Below are 22176 nucleotides of genomic sequence, written 5' to 3'. Positions count from 1 at the left end.
TAGCATTTTTAATTAGTAGTAACTTGTAGTCATTATTCAGTGGAAATCAATAAACAGATTGGAGACAAACTATAGCATTTTAAATCAAAAGTGATTAGATTCACATTAAGAATTCAAGTAATAAGAAATACATGATAGAATTGGAGTATTGACAGTCTACAGACCTTGATAATGTTCGGCATGTACTCTCAAGTGATACTATAAAAGAGTAAAAATTGTTCCAAAATGAGTTTTATAAATAGTCACAAAAAGGCTGAAAACAGAACTGAAAATAAAATAATCTAATACAGTTGAGTTTTAAGCCATAAACTCAAAGGTAGCTTTCAGATAGTTGTATCTATTTACCTGAGCAGTACTGAAATAGAAAAATAGGTACAAAGCAATGTTATTTATTAGAACAATTGGACGTACAACCTGAATCTGAGGATAGACAGGTATTTGCGGGGCTGGGGTGGAGGGGTGGTTCTTTATCTAATTTCATTTCATTTGAATTTGGATATAGAGCCAGGATCCTAGAATCCAAGTTAGGGTGCAATCTAAAATTTGTAACTAATCTCTTCCACCAATACATTCAGTTGAAGCTGCAATACAGCTTCTTCTTTCTTGTTTTAATTGACATAAACGGATAAAGAAAAGGTAGCAAAATGAAACACAGAGAGTACTGAAGCAAAACTCTGGAAACAGTGAGAGCACTAAAGGCCACAAATAAATGTCTGGTCCCTATCGCTGCAATCACAACCTTCCTACTTTATGCTTCACCTGTTCAGAAATGATCCAACACTGCACCAGGTGTGAGGGGTGCTACAGAGGTAAATGAGACAAAGTTCTGGATTCTGGTTACTTAAAATCTAACAGAACAGATGGGGCCAGATCAATGCTCCTCTTTAGAATTGGTAAATAAAAAGACGGCTGGTCTGTGAGCACTGATCCCAGCCTTGCATAAGTCCTCAGTTACCTCGCCCAAGTGGACAGTGACAAAACCTTGTAATGCTAAGAGAATTTCCTCATGAATAAGTGAATTAATTCAGAACAGATGAAATAATCCCTACAATGCCTTTACTTCCAAAATTTAAATTACTAATGCTTAACTCTATGATACAGTTATGGTTATAGTCTCCTTTTCCACCTAGCTTTATTGAAATGTAATTGACATATAACATTGTAAGTTTAAAATGTATAACATGATGATTTATTTACATATTGAGAAATGATCACCAAAATAAGGTTTGGTAACACATCATCACCTCACATAGTTTTATTGATTGATTGATTGATTGATTGTTTTGTGGCAAGAACTTTAAAGATCTTAGCAATATTCAAGTGTAGTACTATACATTACAGTATTTCTAACTATAAATACTATACTGTATATTATATTCCCAGAATAAACTGGAAGTCTGTTCCCTTTAACCACCTTTATCTATTGCCCCCAGTACCCCCCACCCTTGGCAATCACCGGTCTACTTTCTATTTCTATGAGTTCAGTGTGCTTTTTTAAGATTCCGCATATAAATGAGAGCATTTGTCTTTCTCTGACTTATTGCACTTAGCATAATGCTCTCAAGGTCCATTTATGTTGTTGCAAATGGCAGGATTTCCTTCTTTTATATGGCTGAATGTGAAATTTCAGTGTGTATCTATATATATACACCCCCCACATTTTCTTTATTCATTCACCCGTCATATGGGAACTCTTGAAAATGAATCTTTAAAAAACAGAACCACAGTCAACTTTCACATATACCTTATAAAGATAAATATAAGGTATTTCAGGCTACGTTCTTTCTAGCCTCCAGATGTGTAAAATACTCATCATAAAAGGGAACAGAATTAGCTGGAAAAATCACATTTGTTGCATAAATATAAATCCCAAGCAAAATATGCTATTGAAATATTTTGTATCCATGATGAATAAGTCGTACATTCACAAAGTATATTTAAAAAGAAAATCCTACAAAATAGTTAGGAATGAGAGTTAGTGATGTACAAACCAGCAATGAAATATCATCTGACCCACCCCTGCACTGTTAGATCTCCATCAGCTCCTTTGGAGCCTCCATTAAAAGGAGCTGTAAGTCTCCTCTGGAACCTAAAACTGACAATGTGAGATTGATTCCTGAAGAAGTCAGGTCTAAGGCTACTTTTAAAATGCAATCATTCCAGGGGCACCTGGGTGGCTCACTCGGTTAAAGCTTAAAGCGTCTGACTCTTGGTTTCAGCTCAGGTCATGATCTCACGGGTTCGTGAGTTCAAGCCCCACATCAGACTTTGTGCTGGCAGCACAGAGCCTGCCTAGGATTCTCTCTCTCTCGCCCTCTCTCTCTCCCTCTCTCCACTCCCTCCCCACTCATGCTGTCTTCATCCATCTCAAATACGTAAATAAACTAAATAAATAAAATGCAATCATTCCAGCCACAAAACCCAAAGAATCATACTTAACGTGTCTGCTAAAAATTAACTGTAACACAGCTATACTAAATAAGGGAGTTAAAGCCAAAATATTGATATTACCAGTTACTTCTCTGCAATGCTTAAACTGCAATTCACTGATTTCTAAGGAGAAAAAAGTAGGAATAGAGCTTCCTAGACAAAATTCACTCAAACAGGTAAGTTGAAAAAACAACTGGCTCACTGTGAATTTGGGTCATTTCCACTTAGAAATATTATGTGGGTCTAAAAATATCATTGTAAAATTGTATTCAAGAATTTCCATCTGGGCCACCGAGGTGACTCAGTCAAGAGTCTAACTCTTGATTTCAGCTCAGGTCCATGATCTTATGATTGTGAGACTGAGGCCCAAGTCAGGCTTCACACTGAACATGGAGCCTGGTCAAGATTCTCTCTCTCCCCCTCCCTCTGCCTGTCCCCTGTGCATGCTTGCAGGAGTGCTCTCTTGCGTGCACTCTCTCTCAAAAAAGAATGAAAACTAAACTTTGTTTAAAATAAGAAGTTTCAATTTCTATTGCAATTTGAAAGAGATTTACATGGTATCAAAATTAAAACACAAAAGACATATTTTCCAAGGTTGTGAGAGGTTAACATAAATAGAAGCTTTAAATCAGTTCTAAAGAGTTATTGATGTAGTATTTCCTTCTTAAGACATGCTAAAGGAAAACAGCACAAACTATCAGAAGCAGCCTTAAAATCAGGGTGGGTGGCTTAGGCCTGGCCCTGGCTCTGCCATGCAAAGACAATAGTACCTTGGGTAACAGAACTGCTCAGTGTGTAAGCCCAGGAGTCAAGCAGTAACTGTGGATGAAACAGAGAATTGTTCACACCTTGGTGAACTGGGTTAGAATATCTCTAATCTCTAAACCTATACTTCAGGGTAAATGAGAGGACATCACTGGCCAGACTGATGCTACAAAGCTTTATGTTGGCTCATACAATAAACACAGCACATGCGTGGTAAACAAGAATTGAATACACTTATAACAGCAGGACTTTCTGGCCAATTTTAAGATACTCTACACTTACATAGTTTTTGTTAACATAATGATCGCATCAAAGGAAATATTAAAATGTTTTCTGGGCCCACTAATAAAAGACTTCTTAAATAGAAGATAGTACCTCTAACACCAAATAGATAAGATTATTTGGGCTATAAAGAATGTCCATACTTTCCCCCATTTTCCCCTCACTATCTAAAGGAATGCCAGCAATAAAATCACTCAGAAAGACATTCTCAGACATGTTAACTTATAGTCACCAATATGTCTCTTTCAACCCTGAGAGCTAAACATACATATCATGACATAAATTTTCATCATGTAAGGCATTTTCCTTATATTGTCCATCAGGTTTTTAACTCTAGTTGCAAAGAAATTTAATTCATTGTCACTGGAGATCACTGAGAAATAAAGCAAATGCTACTATTACAATTGAAATATCATCTGCTCTGAGATCAAGAGTGAGGGTACAATGTTGAGATGTAACAGGTCCTAACTTTCAAAAATGCCTGATAGTTCTTGAAAGAGATTTTTTAAGAAATATCAAGGTATCACATAATTAAGTGAAAAAACAGGTGACAGGGTAGATTAAGTGAAAAAACAGGTGAGCAGAACTCAATGCCTGGATGTAAGCTAAAGTTTCAACAGGTTCATCAGGAAAAACAATTTAAAATGAGAAGGAATCTATGTCTCCCAAGTGGGGTATCTTATTTTTGAAAGATTCTGCCTCAAGTTCATGGTAATGCTTAGCACAGGACAGACTCCAAAGTTTGTTGAAGTATGAATGCATGAATGAATAACGGGGGGAAAGACCTCATGCTAGTGGAAAAGTTACATATGAGCATGGTTTCATTAGGGGTCAGCAAGAATCCTCACCTTGACTGTTACTTAGAATACATTTTCAATAATTGCAAAATAGAGCTGCGCCAGAAAATGAAGTAATATTTTAGACTTGTTTTGATGAACTGGCAACCTCTGTAGGCTCCTGAGTAGAGAAGTGACACCTAGAAATTTATTTAATATTTCAATGATGAACAGAGCCACCAGAAAGGATGATTTGAAAAGAAAAGACTGGAAAGATGGGTAAGTGTAGAAGTGCACACAAAAGCATGTGCACAGCCTTACCTTATTGCTAGATTTAAACGTGTCCACAGTGGGCAGAGTGAGAAGAGGGGTTAGAATATATTAAAATAGGCCACTTACTGCTGTCCATGCATTTCTTTTGCACCGGGCACACAGCCATCCATCACAGATCTCGTGAGAAGGGATACCATAGCAACCTATAATATAATAGAATGGATCCATGAATTAGGTCTTTCATATTTTGGCAATATTATACATCTTAGCACTGAATACATAAAATCGGAATTACTTGCCATGATACCGTTCTTGATTCTCACTGCTTAGAACAAAACATAAACCAGGCTGTCTCAAAGATATTTTTGGTTCTCATGCCTCATAACTAACAGGATCAGCACCAGGAAACATGAGAGTATGGGTCGTAATTATTACTAAATGCTCATAATAGTTATCAAAGGATACTGATGCAATAAGTAAATTTCTAAATTGTTGGGTCCAGTCCTTTACTCATACAAAACATATTTCAAAATAAGCTGCAATTCATGAAGCAAAATCTGAAGAAGTTTTAAAATAACACAATAAATAAACTCTGACATATTTTGCAAATTAATGTAATTTAAAATTACATTTCAAAAATGTTTAATTAGTTTTAATTTCAGTGATAGGGACAGAGGATGCACAATTCACGGTTAGTGATGAAGGGGTATCTTCAATTCTACTTGTCTATTCAGTTACATGTCTGACTCAAAATAACTGTGTAAGGAGATAGCTGATGATGCAAATATAAGCAGCAATTATACAGTACCAACAAACATGTGTTATTCCGACTTTCTTTCAAAGGGTTTTAAAAGATTTAAAGAAGTAATTTTTAATATCAAATTTCTATAACATTTAAATAAAAGAGAAAATAACAGAAATGTGATTACCAAAGAAAAGCCTATCATAGTTAACCAAGGCTATAAAATGTTTAGTTCAGACACATGTTTATGAAATACTATGGCTAAATTCTATAACTAGTACATTTAGGAATAAAAACTAAATCCTAGTTTTTTGTGAAATGATGAATTGGCTGTTATATTCTATAATAATACAGGGTGAACGTGTGTGTGTATATATATGGGTGTGTTACAAACTAACACAAGTACAAGAATTGCTTTATTTTAAGTACATTATGTTCAAATCTCTTGGGGAAGCTGACAATATGCAATTAATCAATAAATGATAGGGAAACCATTTCAACTTAGTCAATGGAAGACTGGTGTTTCTCACGGGTAAATACAGAAGGTATGCCTACCTTGTCTGTGTGCTACACTGACAGAGATAAGCCCTACAAAAGTATGTTAATATGACATATAATTTCGTGAGATCTGGAATATTAAAATGCTTTAAAATAGATTTAGAATATTTTCACATTTCAGAGGATTTACAAGGCAGGCTAATAATAAAAAAAAATCTATCTGCCATTTATCCATGATGTGAAAATACCAAACTGAGACAGGTATGGAGCCCTACCATCTCAGTCCGGGGGGAAATAATTGTAATGACTGTTCTCCCCTGGAAGGCAAGAGAGATCTCTTACTCTTACAAAGAATAAAAATTAAGCTCTATGATTATTAAATTTAACAATAATTCCCCAAACCACCAAAGAAATATTGTTTTCTTTTTAACAAGTCACAAAGAAAAATAATCATGAATCAACATGTGAGCTTAAAGTCAAGTTTTTACAAACTATATCTTAAAATAAGTAAGTCAAGTATATGAAAGGAGCCCCACAATGACCCCATTATCTGGACAACAAACAAACAAAACTGCTCTTCACTGACACTGCACAAAACTGTAGAAAAAGGGATTATTATACTTACTCATACTTTCATCAGAAGCAATGTGAGAAAGAATGATCTAACCATTAAAAATGCCAAAGTTCAATGTAATACATTTGGCAGGGGACAAACGGGTAAGAAAAAAAGACTATGTGAAGCACTGAAAGCTAACAACTGATGAATGAGAGATTCATTTACTTGCATGAACCCGTACGCAGCACTTTGCACAGGAAATCAGAAGACTTGTTCCATCCTCTTCCAGAAAGGCATTAGGCGGAGAATATTCTATATTTTCTTCACTATAAATAAAACACATCTCTGGAATGAGGGGCTTAGTCTTTCCTCCCGGAGTAACAACTTCGTCTAATTTTGTCTCCCATCTAGAATCATTTTCTTCATTGCTGCTATCTGGCTGAAAAACATAATATTCTCACATGAGTGATTAGCATGCAAAAAAGTTCATCATTTGTTCTGGTCACTCAAATCCACTAACAGGTTCCATGCACTAACTTCCAGCTTCTGTTCTTCCTGTTGCTTTCCTTGATATAACTATTAGCTTTTTATCAATGTTCCTCTTCAGGCTCCCATCCAGAAGCTAAAGCTGTAGAAACAGGAGGACATTCTGTACATCTGCTTGTACAAAAAGTGATAACCTGCTAAAACTATATTCTTACATAAGTAGTTCATGGAAAGCATCAATTTTTCTGATGAATTTTTATTCACTTCTTTATTCCCACTAGTTTAACAGACCTGGTTTAATTTACTGAAGAATTTTACCTGCTCACACTTGAAAGAGTGTATTCAAAGACCTCAGTTTTAATCTGTGCAACAGTTTTTAGAGAATTTTTGAAGGTTTTCACCCCACCACCAAGTTTTTTTTTTTTAATTTTTTTTTCAACATTTATTTATTTTTGGGACAGAGAGAGACAGAGCATGAACAGGGGAGGGGCAGAGAGAGAGAGGGAGACACAGAATCGGAAACAGGCTCCAGGCTCCGAGCCATCAGCCCAGAGCCCGACGCGGGGCTCGAACTCACGGACCGCGAGATCGTGACCTGGCTGAAGTCGGACACTTAACCGACTGCGCTACCCAGGCGCCCCACCACCAAGTTTTAAAACATCAAGACAGAAAGATCTGGCAAATGTCACTAAATAAGAAAATATGTGCAAAACAAAACTGTCATCTCTCACCAAAATATATGAAAAGCATTTAATTCTTAATTGAAATTCTACTTAATGAACTATCCTTTAATCTCGAGTTCTTAAATTAATAAATTTCCCTATATCCTATAATTTGAGTGAGAATTTTTTTAATTATTGGGAAAATACACAGGCAGATTATAAGTCAATACAGTTAAGTTTTTCCAAGAAAACACATTCAATGACTAAACAGAAAATAAAAACAATGTGTGTCACTCACAAGGGCCACATCAAAGATAAGTGAGAAAACTACTTCCTCCATTTACAAAGGTCTGAAAATGTGGTATATCACACATTTTCATGCCTTGAAATGGTTGAACAGAAAGTATTTACATGGACTCTAAGAGAGATGCAATCTTAAACAAAATACTTCTGATTCAATTATTAAGAATATAACTCAGAACAGAATGCTCACATCGATACACTTAATAGTATAGTATATCTTAAAATAGGTCAAGAAGTTCCACCCTTACTAGATTCCTAAAGATCACTTTGTCCAAGACAGTGTTAAAGAATGTGGCCCACAGCAAACTAAAATGCCATCAGTACTACATATGTGAAATAACATTGAAAACAGCACCGTGCATAGCTGGCTGTGAGGGTGAACTGAACAATTCGGTTTGTATTGAGTCCTGCTGTATCATATGTGTGTTCCACAGGAGAAGAGAGACACTTTAAATGTGGGCCCAGAGGTGACATGTTATTGAGAATGATATATTCAAACACAAAACAGAAAGTAGGGCTAAGTTCTCTCTTTGCAATGCTTCTACTATGGTTACGCTTTAAGTTCTGTGTTTCTTGATGAAAAGGGTAGAAAGAAAGGTTGGAACTTCCCCTTGACTGAAATAAACCAAGACTGACAAATAAACCAATCATTTAATTAAAACAATAAAGCACTATCAGAAAAATGTCTTTCGATAGCACTCAGAAATTGTTTGCTATTCTGTAAATGGCCATGTGGGTACATACATATCAATGCCTTCCTTTTCATGTGCATACTTACCTTACAATGATTCATCTGTGTTTTTATGGTCATACACAAAGTGCAGCAGTGAAAGAACACCTTGACAGCGACCCCTCAACCCTTATTACCTTGTAGTATGGCATAAGAAGAGCACAGATGGCACAGTGTGGCTCCATTCTGGCCATGGCTGCGTTATACTCCTGTTCAGCCACAAAGTTTGGGGACTTCGTCTGCCAAAGGTGGACCAAAGGCTTCGCCCAAGACTCTGTTTCTTCCACTTCCTCCTCAATCGATGGAACCTCGGGCAATTCTTACAAATCAAGGCATGAAAACACTGTGAGCATGGGACCCAGGGAAAATTCACCCTGGTTATAAAAGAAGCAAACATTCCAAAATACCTATGATATTAATGTCAGACAGGAAATCTATTTTATCTTTCAAATACATACTGACAGAAGCAGAACAAAAGGAATGTTCTTTTCATCCTCCTCATCTTCAAGCGCTAGATCAGATCTAATGGCCAGACAATGAGTCTCCTTTTGACACCCTCCCCATTCTTGCCAGGAATGACTAAACTGTCCCCTCCTTCAATTTCACTTCTGTGTTTCCACTGCTACCATTAACAACTCACATGGTAAAGTAGCTTTTATCTGTGAGATTACCTTCCAACTAGCAGAGGAATTTGCTAGCCCAGTAACTGCCTTGCCAATATTTTTCATTTCTTCACCTAACATTGTATGTGGCTAAACAAAAATTTATTAATTGAATGTCATTTAATTTTTGGGTTCAAGAATTCATAACAATATTTATAGAGCACCTATCAGATGCCAAGCAATACACTGCCATTACATGAATATGAAGGACAATTCCTTTTCAAATCTTATTTATTCAATATAATGCCCCCCGAGGGTTAAGTCTCTTAAGCACATATATCTGTTAATGTGAAAGAGGCAGAGATCTACTCCATAAAAATACCATTTTACCAAATTTTATAGAAGGCCAGAAAAATACAGAAAGACCTAACAGGTTAAGAGAAAAAAATTCCTCATGTCTATAGCAGGGGACAGTATACCAGGGCAGGTGGCAGCCATCACAGCACATCTAGTACTTAACATCTACAGCTGTGACACATTCTAAAACTCCTCACCAGTAGCTGTCACAGTCTTACAAATCAAAACTGTGGAGCACTGTCCTCAAGTCCCAAGCACAGGTGCTCCTGTGAATCAGTGCACTCCAGCCCTTGCCTTGTTGACTTACCTGTTCTAAAAAAAAGTCAAAATAGATTTGCTGAGATGGAAAAATAAGATGGGCTAAATGAGGCTGAAAATAACTCAAAAGACATCAAATGCCAACTGAAGTGAAAGGGAATGCTCCTGCTTCCATGGTGGTAATGGTATCATCATCATCATCTACAGAAAATGCTTAGTATTCAGCTAGGCAGTGTTTGAAAGCAAAACAAAAGGTAAGAATGTTTGCAGTGAAGTAATCTGATGCTAAACAGAAATCACTTCCACCTCAGTCTCCCTATAATACAGAATAGAAGACTTTCTGTGAACACTTAGATTTGACAAATGAAAGATGGGAGTGAAAAGTCAACCAAGAATTTGAAATACCATTAGGTCCTTAACTTACAGGCTAATATCTCCCAAATACACACTAAAACTGGGATATAAACTAAAAGAAATCCTTTGGGTTTGAATAGCTATTGCCTCTTCCTGACACACTATAAGTTTACCATATCACTTACTTTATTATAAAAGGTTGAAACATACAAGATAGATGATGCCCTTATCCCTTTGGTTGGTCATAAGTAAATGTGCAGAGTTCTCAAACTATCTTTAGGGATGGAGGAAATACTATTACCTCCTAAAAGCCTAACAAAGAGAAAGAAGTAGAGGAAAAGGACAATTCCTAACAATGGAGCCAGAGAGTGTGGGCAAGACCCAGAGCAAGACTTGACCTAGGACAGCCTGACTCAAATTGAACACTTCCCAAACTTTCTCAACAGTGACCTGGTAGAGAATCTTGCTCTACAGATGTCCTTCCCCAAAGGTGATGTTGTACTCTGGCCCAAAGAGTATTTATCTTCTGTTTGGATAATCTCCAGGCCAGAATACACAGTGAACATAACTATGTAATCCCATCACTTAAAAGTGGCAAGGCAGCAACACTGTGCAGCACCAAGTACAGGGAACTGTTACTCCAGAGACCTAGTTTTAAATTCAGCCCTTTGGGGCTCAGTCGGTTAAGTGACCGACTTCAGCTCAGGTCATGATCTTACAGCTCGTGGGTTCAAGCCCCGTGTCTGGCCCTGTGCTGATAGCTCAGAACCTGAAGCCTGCTTCGGATTCTGTATCTCCCTCTCTCTCTGCTCCTTCCCCATTCATGCTGTTTCTCTTTCAAAAATAATAAATAAAACATAAAAAATTTTTTTTTAATTCAAAGTCTTTGATCAAAAGGCTTACGGCTTTGGGTAAATAGATTCTCACATAGTGAGAATTCCTTTCTCACCTACTTAAGAGCTTTTTTTTTTTTTCTTTTTAATTTTAAAGTGAAATAGTAAGTGTAAAACTTCTCTTTAAAATCTGAAGTGCTGGGGTGCTTGGGTGGCTCAGTTGGTTAAGCATCCAACTCTTGATTTTGGCTCAGGTCATGACCCCAGGGTTCATGTTCATGGGATTGAGCTCCATGTTAGGCTTTGAGCTGACATTGCGGAACCTGCTTGGGATTCTCTCTCTCTCTCTCTCTCTCTCTCTCTCTCTCTCTGCCCCACCCCTGATTGAATGCACATGCATTCTCTCTCTGTCAAAGTGAATAAACATTTAAAAAAAATAAAATCTAAAGTGCTGGAGATCTTTGTAAAGTCTAAAGTGACATACTTAATATATACATTATTATGTAAAATCCATCTAATCATTTTATTTTCATTTGATCTGTTTATCAATTAAATGCTACAATATTTTATGAGGGGGAAAAGATAGTGCATTTAATCAGATGATTATTCACATTTTACTTTAGCTTTAAACGTCAAAATCACTGGCACATTTTTGAAGGTAAACATTCTGTCCGCCTGAAATTTCTTCATCCTCTCCTCCATCTCCCAAGAACTCTTGCTTACTCTTGACCCATGGCATTGGTCAACCACAGACTAACCTGGCTATTGCTTTTCATAGATTAATGACATTCATTTAAAGCAAATCTCAATCCCTTAGGGAACCAAGAAGGTTTTGGGTGTGGGGAATCCCTTTGGGATATCTAAAACTTTCATCACATTACTTCAAATGAAAACTCTCCCTTTTAGCCTCTACTCCTGTTCCTGGTTCCATTCTATTTTATTTTTTTTTTAAATATACGAAATTTATTGTCAAATTGGTTTCCATACAACACCCAGTGCTCATCCCAAAAGGTGCCCTCCTCAATACCCATCACCCACCCTCCCCTCCCTCCCACCCCCCATCAACCCTCAGTTTGTTCTCAGTTTTTAAGAGTCTTTTATGCTTTGGCTCTCTCCCACTCTAACCTCTTTTTTTCTTCCTTCCCCTCCCCCATGGGTTCCTGTTAAGTTTCTCAGGATCCACATAAGAGTGAACACATATGGTATCTGTCTTTCTCTGTATGGCTTATTTCACTTAGCATAACACTCTCTCCAGTTCCATCCACGTTGCTACAAAGGGCCATATTTCATTCTTTCTCATTGTCACATAGTACCCCATTGTATATATAAACCACAATTTCTTTATCCATTCATCAATTGATGGACATTTAGGCTCTTTCCATAATTTGGCTATTGTTGAGAGTGCTGCTATAAACATTGGGGTACAAGTGCCCCTGTGCATCAGTACTCCTGTACCCCTTGGGTAAATTCCTAGCAGTGCTATTGCTGGGTCATAGGGTAGGTCTATTTTTAATTTTTTGAGGAACCTCCACACTTCCTGGTTCCATTTTAGTACACCTTCATCTACTTACTTTTTAAAAAAATACTTCTACTTCCAATATACAGATGACGAAAAATGTTTTTTTTTATTGCAGCTTTGAGACGTTTCGATCATTTGGCATAACTATGCCTAGGAATTTCCTCTCTTCCTCTCTTTCTTCAACTATAGTTGACTAATGAACCCCTAAATGAGTCACTGTACTCATTAGTACATAATCACCTCACAACATGATGTATTTTAAAACATGTGATGTGATAAAAATAGATTCATACAGTTGTTAAATATCAAATTAATTCTCACAACATCCTTGTAAAATAAAAGGGCAAGGGTAGAAATTATCAAACATAAAAAGACATAGACACTGCAGGCATTTAATGAATTACCAATGTTTTTATTACTAAAATTATATCCTCTTTTTTAAAATTTTTTTGATGTTTTTATTTTTACTTTTGAGACAGAGAGAGACAGAGCATGAGCAGGGGAGGGGCAGAGAGAGAGGGCGACACAGAATCTGAAGCAGGCTCCAGGCTCCGAGCTGTCAGCACACAGCCTGACACGGGGCTCGAACTCACGAACCGCGAGATCATGACCTGAGCCGAAGTCGGACACTTAACCGACTGAGCCACCCAGGCGCCCCAAAAAATTATATCCTCTTTTATAACAGCATACCAACAATCAGAAGATTGTACACAGATCTGAGTCTCATCCTGAATGCTACAATTTGCTGTAGATTCAGGAGCGAGTGAGGCAAATGAAAAATCCCTTGGCGTAAGTGCATCAAAGTTTGGTAAATCTGTGAAAACATTACCAGCAGTTACTGTATTCCCAACGAGAACAAAAGAAGAGCTAATAGTTTAACAGCAGTTCTCAAAGTAAGGTCTGTGGACTCCCAGAGACACAAAGGACAATTTCACAGGGTCTGGATGGTCAGAATTACTTTCATAATAACACAAAGACGTTATTTGTCTATCTCACCCTGGCATCGATTTTATTAAATTTGTGATAAACATGGGATATATTCATACAGTACTTCTGCTGCACAATGAAGTTCAATAGTTGTCTTGGGGAAAAGCACATATGCAATTAATTGAATTGAAAGATGGATAAGCTGTCTCTTTCATGGGACACCATTTTTACTTAAAAGAATGATTAACAGACAAACTATGGTTACTCAGACTTGGGTCTGGCAGGAATTTTCATGAAAGGGAACAAAAAGACTGTCATTTTAATAAAAAAAAAAAACTATTCAGAGTATTTGTTGACAATGGTAAATTCAAGTTTATGAGTCAAAATTAGAATTCTGGAAAATGTGTATCCACTACTGTAAGCTTGATAGCTTCCCAATACTTAAAGCTGTTTGTGATGAGATTGATGGAGATAATATCAAATGTAATTTTTAAATATTACATAAAGAGACCTATGTAACTGTTTACCAATGGATGCTGTTACAAAATGAAGCATGTGTAAAAGAATCACTCGAAGTGCAAGACACACCAATGAATCTGTAGCTTAACAGAGTACAAAGAGTTCATTGACGTGATTTCAGATTCTACAATGCAACTAATCTTTAAAAAAACTAACATATGCCAAACTTTGGTGTAGTGTCAAAGAAGAATATCCATAATTATCTGAAAAGGCTACTGAAATATGGTACCCCATCCAATCTCCTATCTGTGTGAAGCTGGACTTTCTTCACATACTTCAACCAGAACATAATGCAGCACACTGAATGCAGAAGCAGATATAAGAAGAATCCAATTATTTCTATTAAACCTAATATTAAACACTTGTGCAAATAATGTGAAACAATACCATTCCCTTCTTTGTTTTTTATGATTTGGGGATATTGTTATTTTTTTATGAAAACAAATGTAACTATTTGTGAATGTATTATTGCTACTTTCAAATGAATTAATACAGTTAAATACAGTTAAAGACATTTAAAACTTTTCCTGTTTTACCTTCCAGCAAGTAAATATACATAGAATAAACCCATGGGAAGGGAAGGCAAAAAGGAAAGGACATGACAAGATGAAAGGAAACCTCTTTGAGATCTCAAAAATTTCAGTGCATAAGGAGTCCTGAGAGCAAAAAGGTCGAGAAACACAAACATACACATGGATATATATATATATATATATATATATATATATATATTCACTGAAAATATTAGTATCACAGAGTTACTGTTCAACAATACAGCCCAAACAAAACAGGTGTAGACTCTGTTCTGACAGCCAGGCAAGAATTTTATAAATCACTTTCCCCAATCAATGTGTGATGCTTAAACAAAAAGAAAACAAGTTAATACTAGAAGAAGGCATCCTTTCCTCTCAGTTCCTTCATTAAGGTCTACAAGGTTTGTTAGCTATAGTAGAAAACAAATTCTATGCCAACAGCACTTTACAAAAATGTTCCCATAACTCTGTAGTGAGTGAAATACAGTTGAGAAAACCATGAGCCTAAATATATAGCAGTTCCTTAAATTTGTATAAGTGCTTATACAGAATTCATAGAAGCAAGTTGTAACACAGCTCAAGACACCATGTTCTCCGGAACTTTGTCCTGAGAAAGGAAATGTAAGCAATGGCTTAGGTGGCCTCCCATGAAGGATGGTCAGCTCCCTAACAACCACTACTATGATGGAAAAATGGGGAAAATACACACTATCTTGGATAAATATACTGAAGTAACCTGTTAAAAATGTTACTGCCATACCAGCAGCACCTTCAATAGCTGCCCTGAAATTTTTGATTGCCATGTCACTAAAAAAACAGTAAGTTGTGCAATAGCCAATGTATGGAAAGATATTTGCAAATGACATATCTGATAAAGGATTAGTATCCAAATATATAAAGAACTTATAAAACCCAACACCCAAAACGTAAATAATCCAACCAAAAAAAAAATTGGCAGAAGACATGAACAGACATTTCTCCAAAGATATCCAGGTGGCCAACAGACACATGAAAAAATGTTCATCATAACTTACCATCAAGGAAATGCAAATCAAAACTACAATGAGGTATCACCTCACACTTGTCAATGGCTAAAATCAAAAGCAGCATAAACATCGGGTGTTGGTGAAGATGTATAGAAAAAGGGACCCTCAGGAACTGTTGGTGGGAATCCAAACTGGTGCAGCCACTCTGGAAAATGGTGTGAGTGTTCCTCAAAAAGTTAAAAATAGAACTACCCTATGATCCAGGAATTGCACTACTAAGTATTTACTCAAAAGATACAAAAATAACTTATTTCAAAAGACACATGTACCCTGATGCTTATGGCAACATTATCAATGATAATGATTATATTTATACTTATATAAATACATATATTTATATAAATATATAAATATATTTATATTTTTAAATATTTTATATTTTGTTTTATTTTTATATTTTATATTTTTATTATTTTTGAAATATATTTTTCCAAAGAAGACATCTAGATGGCTAAAAGACACATGAAAAGATACTCAACATCACTCATCATTAGAGAAATACAAATCTAAACCACAATGAGATACCACCTCACACCTGTCACAATGGCTAAAATTAACAACTCAGGAAACAAAAGATGTTGGCAAGGATGAGGAGAAAGGGGAACATTTTTGCACTGTTAGTGGAAATGCAAACTGGTGCAGTTGCTCTAGAAAACAATATGGAGATTCCTCAAAAAATTAAAAATACAGTTACCCTACGACCCAACAATTGCACTTCTAGGTATTTATCCAAAGGATACAAAAATGCTGATTCAAAGGGGGCACATGCATCCCAATGTTTGTAGCAGCACTATCAATGATAGCCAAATTACGAAAAGACCCCAAATGTCCATTGACTGATGAATGGATAAAGAAGACGTAGTATATATGTGTCTGTCTATCTATCTATCTATCTATCTATCTATCTATCTATCTATCTGGATATACACAATGGAATATTACTTGACAATCAAAAAGAATGAAATCTTGCCATTTGCGACAACATGGATGGAATTTGAATGTGTTATGTTAAGCAAAATAAGTCAGAGAAAGACAAATATATAATTGCACTCGTATGTGTAATTTAAGAAACAAAACAGTTGAACATAGGGGACAGGAAGGAAAAATAAGACAAAAACAGAGGGAGGCAAACCATAAGAGACTCTTAAATACAGAAAACAAACTGAGGGTTGCTGGAGGGGTGTTGGGTATGGGGATGGACTAAATGGGTGATGGGCATTAAGGAGGGCACTTGTTGGTACGAGCACTGGGTATTATATGTAAGTGATGAATCACTAAATTCTACTCTTGAAACCATTATTACGCTATATGTTAACTAACTTGGATTTAAAGAAATTTTTAAAAATTGTGAAAAGAATCCAAATGTCCATCGACTGATGAATGGGTAAAGAAGTTCAAAAAATTTTGTGTATATGTATGTGTGTGTCTACACACACACATACATATACACAAAATTATATTTTGTATATAAAATATAAAGTATATATAAAATGAAATACTACTCAGCCATAAAAAAGGATGAAATCTTGCCATTTATAATGACAGGGATGGAGCTAGAATTTATGCTAAGTGAAATAAGTCAGAGAAAGACAAGTGCCATATGATTTCACTCATTTGCAGAATTTAAGAAACAAAACAAAGGAGCAAAGGGGAAAAAAAGGGAGAGGCAAACCAAGAAACAGACTCTTAACTATACAGAAGAAACTGATGGTTCCCAGAAGGGATGGGTGAAATAGGTGACAGGGATTAAGGAGTGCAATTGTTGTGACAAGCACCCAGCAATGTACAGAAGTGTTGAATCACTATATTGTATACCTGAAACTAACATAACACTTTATGTTAACTAACTGGAATTAAAATTAAAACTCTCAGAATTAAAAATTAGGGGCACCTGCCTGGCTCAGTGTAGCATATGATTCTTGATTTTAGGGTCGTGAGTTCAACCCTCATGTTGGGTATAGAGATTACTTAAAAATAAAATCTTATAAAAATAAAAAAACTAAAAAATTTAAAAAAATAATTTTTTTCTGATTTATACTTAAGAAACCAAACTTTGTCTCTGATTCTAAATATTTCTGGCAGAAATAAGAGCTCTTGGAGAGAGGTAATGGGAATAGATATGCACAAAGTACCCATGAATAGTGCTCAAGAAGAATTAAGAGGTAAATTAACAGTACTTTATTTATATATATGATAGCTGAATACTAACAGGTAATCACACTTCTGCCTCTTACATAAAATCACACTAAACAGCCCCTCATAGGCATCCTGCTTACAACTCACCTCATGCTTCATCAGTGTGTCTTAAATGCATCTCCAAAATTATCCTCCCTGCTTGCTATTCAAATCATACTCACTGTGATACTGTGATATAAAATGAAATATATTTGGTCTTTGATCCAGTTCCTGGCAGAGAGCTCCTAAAACTCTTGGAATTTCCTGAGAGGTATGGGTGAGAAGAGCACCATTGGGTGACATATTTGGTCTTAGTCTCGTTCCTGACACAGAGCTTCTAAGACTCCTGGAATCTTAGAATAGATAAAAGCATCTTTTGTATGCTAATACGATGACTGACTGGTAGTTGGGGGCCCTGAAATAGCTTCAGGATTGAAGCAGGCCACCAGAAAGACCAAGGCATGATTAGAGGATTGGCACTTCAGCTGCACCTCTGACCTCAGTGGAGGGGACAGGGGCTGGTGATTAAGTTAAATTGCCAATAGACGATGGTTTATTCAATTGTGTGGACAAATGAGCCTCCATAAAAGCTCTAAAATGCAAAATGGACTAAGTTCCTAAATATGTGACCTTAAGCCACAAAAATCCTGGGAGAGAGCACAGGCAGTAATTTCTCTGACATTGCCATAGCATTTTTCTAGATAGGTCTCCCCAGGCAAGAGAAATAAAAGCAAAAATAAACTATTGGAACTACATCAAAATAAAAAGCTTCTGCACGGCAAAGGAAACAATCAACATGACTAAAAGACAATTTACTGAATGCAAGAAATATTTGCAAATGACACATCCAATAAAGGATTAGTGTCTAAACTATATAAAGAATTTATAAAACTCAACACCCAAAACACAAATAATCTAACTAAAAAAAATGGACAGAAGACATGAATAGACATTTCTCCAAAGAAGACATCCAGATGACCAACAGACACATGAAACGATGCTCAACATTACTCATTACCAGGAAAATGCAAATCAAATCTACACTTATTATCAGGAAAATGCAAATCAAAACTACAATGAGATATCACCTCTCACTTGTCAGATAGGCTAAAATCAAAAACACAAGAAACATGTGTTAGTGAGGATATGGAGAAAGGGGAACCCTCATGCACTGCTGGTGCAAACTAGTGTAGACAGTCTGGAAAACAGTGTAGAGATTTCTCAAAACATTAAAAATAGAATTACTACATGATTCAGTAATTCCACTACTTGGTATTTGCCCAAAGAATATGAAAACACCAATTCAAAAAGATATATGCACCCCTATGTTTATTGCAGCATTATTTACAATAGCCAAATTAGGGAAGGAGCCCAAAGGTCCATGGATAGACAAATGGATAAAGAAGTTTTGGTGTGTGTGTGTGTGTGTGTGTGTGTGTGTGTGTGTGTGTGTGTGCGCGTGTGTGTGTGTGTATGTGTGTGTGTGTACACATACAAAATAAGTCAATCAGAGAATGATAAATACATATGATTCCACTCTTACATGAAATTTAAGAAAAACAAAGAAAAATAAAGATAAACCAAGGAACAAACTCTTAACTATACAGGACAAACTATAGTTGCCAGAAGTGAGACGGGTGGCAGGATGGGTGACATAGGTGAAGGGGATTAAGAGTACACTTATCATGATGAGCCGTGAGTAAATGTACAGAATTACTTAATCACTATATTGTATCCCTGAAATGAAAATAACACTGTACATTATGCTGGAACTTTAAAAACCAAACAAACCTTAAACAACAGGGTTCAGAAAGCTTCAGCATTGAACACATCAAGATACTGTGAGGGTGATGTACCTGGAGAGGGATGAAAGTTCTGCACATACTCTCCTCACCCCAACCCTGCCCTGTACATCCCTTCCTTTTGGCTGTCCCTGAATTGTAAACCAGTAAATATAACGTGCTTTCCTGAGTTCTGTGAACCATTCCAGCAAATGATCAAACCCGAGAAGGGAGCTGTAGGAAGCCCCAGCCTTTATAGTACATTGGTCACAAGTAATAACTTGCAATTGATATCTGAAGTAGGGACATCTTGTGGCAATGACTCCTTAACCTGTGGGGGCTGCACTAACTCTGAGCTGTTAGCATCAGAAACTAAATTGTAGGACACCCAGTTGTGTCTGGGGAGTGAAAGAAATGGTTGGATTGGGAAATATGACCCACACATTTGCTGTCAGAAGTATTCATACTTGTAGTACTGGCCCTTTCCTCGGGGCCATAAACAATGGTGTTTTTCAAAGATCGAATCCAGTCACAAAGGCATGGCTAGAAATGTGTCTTTTTAGTATGTAACTATAGAGTCTGAGGGCCAGTGGTGCATCTGATGTTGACCCAATGACTACACAGCAGTCAGAAAGGGATTGCATGGAAGAGACTCAATCCTAGCACATGTTACAAAGTTGGGAGCCCAGGAAATCCTAAACGCTTTCTGGTTCTGAAAAAATAGGCTTGCTGCAATTCACTTGAGAATCTTAAAATATTCATAGAATCTTTGTAACAGTTTTTATACTCACTTGGAGTTATGTTCCATTATTCAGAGAGCAACTTCTCTCTCAAATTAATAAAACTTTCCAAGGTGTAGCAGGGGACACTGAGAAGTGATCTTAGAGATTATTGTAGATACACCCTTTTTTTAATTTTTTTTAATGTTTATTTATTTTTGAGACAGAGAGAGACAGAGCATGAGCAGGGAACGGGCAGAGAGAGAGGGAGACACAGAATGTGAAGCAGCCTCCAGGCTCTGAGCTGTCAGCACAGAGCCCGACACAGGGCTTGAACTCACGAACTGTGAGATCATGACCTGAGCCGAAGTCGGACGGTTAACCGATGGAGCCACCCAGGCGCCCCTACATACACACTTTTAATTTTACTGATTAGGTATTTATTTTTGGTTACTTTCTATATGAAAGAATTTACATTGCTTTTCATACAAAAGTATATGTGACTAAAAACAAGTTTATATTAAGGAATGAAATTAAAATATAATATTTAAAAATATTAGCTCATGTGATCATAAAATTAAGTCTATGGCAAATTATCATATAGTTAAACATTATAATAAATTAGGTAAGAAATGTAATAAACCCCTGACTTAGTGGTCTAGAACCACAATTAGTTATGAACTAGTTATACAACTAATCAGAATTATATAATTAGAATTAGTCATGCAACTAATCTGAGGTAAACGACTATAAGAGTGGAGCTTCAATACAACTCTATTAAAATAACTTAAAATGTTTCATTCATGCAATCCATGTGGTCTTAAAGTTTGGTTACAATTCTAAACCTGCTTCTTCATCTGCAAAATGAGCACAAGATTTTCTAAATTACAAGGTTATATGAGATACCAGTCATAAAGCTGCTAGCCATTAATATGTAAGGCCTGGGGCTTCAACAAATGATGGTTTTCCTTCCCTTTTAGGTCTCCAGCATTAACCTGTGGGATCTGCAGCATAATCTTTGCAAATATTATCCAGAAAATTTTCATCTAGAAAATTACCTAAAATGTATGCCCTAAAATACTAAACTTTTAACATGACATGACAGACTGAAACAGGAAAAGCTCATCTAGACAGGTACCCAATTCTCTCTTACTATATAAACATTTCTGGGGGGTCTGAGTGGCTCAGCTAGTTAAGCACCCTACTCTTGGTTTTGGCTCAGGTCATGATCTCATGGTTCATGGGTTTGAGCCCTGCATCAGGCTCCACGCTGACAGTGCAAAGCCTGCTTGGGATTCTCTCTCCCCCTTTCTCTCTACCCCTCCCTTGCTTGAGCTCTCTCAAAATAAATAAATAACTTTTAAAATATCTATATAAACATTTCTATCAAAATATTTATCCTTTGGGGGCACCTGGGTAGGTTAGACAGTACAGTGTCCAACTTCAGCTCAGATCACGATCTCATAGTGTGTGAGTTCGAGCCCCGCATCGGACTCACTGCTGTCAGTGCAGAATCCGCTTTAGATCATCTCTGTCCCCCTCTCTCTATGCCCCTCCTCTCTCCTCTCTCTCTCTCTCTCAAAAATGAATAAGCATTTATTCAAAAAAAAAAAAAAGATTTATCCTTTCAGGGAAAAAAGCCTTTATTCTCCCAGATAAAAACATCACTATTACTTATGATTAATAAAAAAGATTAATGTCCTTTAGTCCTAATGTCCTAATGTCCAAAAGTATCCCCCCAAAAGTGTTCATTTAAAAATGTATAAATAAATTATGGAATGGCCATATTATGCCAGCATTATAAATGATGTTTTTAAAGAGCATTAATAGGGGCGCCTGGGTGGCTCAGTCGGTTGGGTGTCCGACTTCAGCTCAGGTCACGATCTCGCAGTCCGTGAGTTCGAGCCCAGCGTCGGGCTCTGAGCTGATGGCTCAGAGCCTGGAGCCTGCTTCCGACTCTGTGTCTCCCTCTCTCTCTGCCCCTCCCCCGTTCATGCTCTGTCTCTCTCTGTCTCAAAAATAAATAAACGTTAAAAAAAATTGAAAAAAA

The 22176-nt window shown here is 36.6% G+C and overlaps 1 protein-coding gene across 23 annotated transcripts in view; it reads right to left on the bottom strand.

Moving 5' to 3' along the window:
• The window catches only part of KDM4C (lysine demethylase 4C), a 430991-nt gene that overhangs the window by 153122 nt on the left and 255693 nt on the right, over positions 1-22176 (bottom strand). For 17 of the 23 annotated variants that reach the window (XM_045042970.1, XM_045042971.1, XM_045042967.1 and 14 more), the window contains 4 exons: positions 8641-8822; positions 6548-6761; positions 4653-4729; positions 3201-3249 (listed from right to left, as the gene is read on the bottom strand). In XM_045042970.1, the coding sequence (XP_044898905.1) occupies positions 3201-3249; positions 4653-4729; positions 6548-6761; positions 8641-8822 (522 nt within the window). The remainder of the gene's footprint in view (positions 1-3200; positions 3250-4652; positions 4730-6547; positions 6762-8640; positions 8823-22176) is intronic. The other 6 variants (XM_023242276.2, XM_045042979.1, XM_045042978.1 and 3 more) reach the window with 1 other exon arrangement.

Source organism: Felis catus, chromosome D4, assembly GCF_018350175.1.
Source record: "Felis catus isolate Fca126 chromosome D4, F.catus_Fca126_mat1.0, whole genome shotgun sequence".
NCBI classification, from domain to species: Eukaryota; Metazoa; Chordata; class Mammalia; order Carnivora; family Felidae; genus Felis; species Felis catus.
Note: the sequence above shows the minus strand (reverse complement) of the source record. Positions and strands in the feature narration are given on the sequence as shown.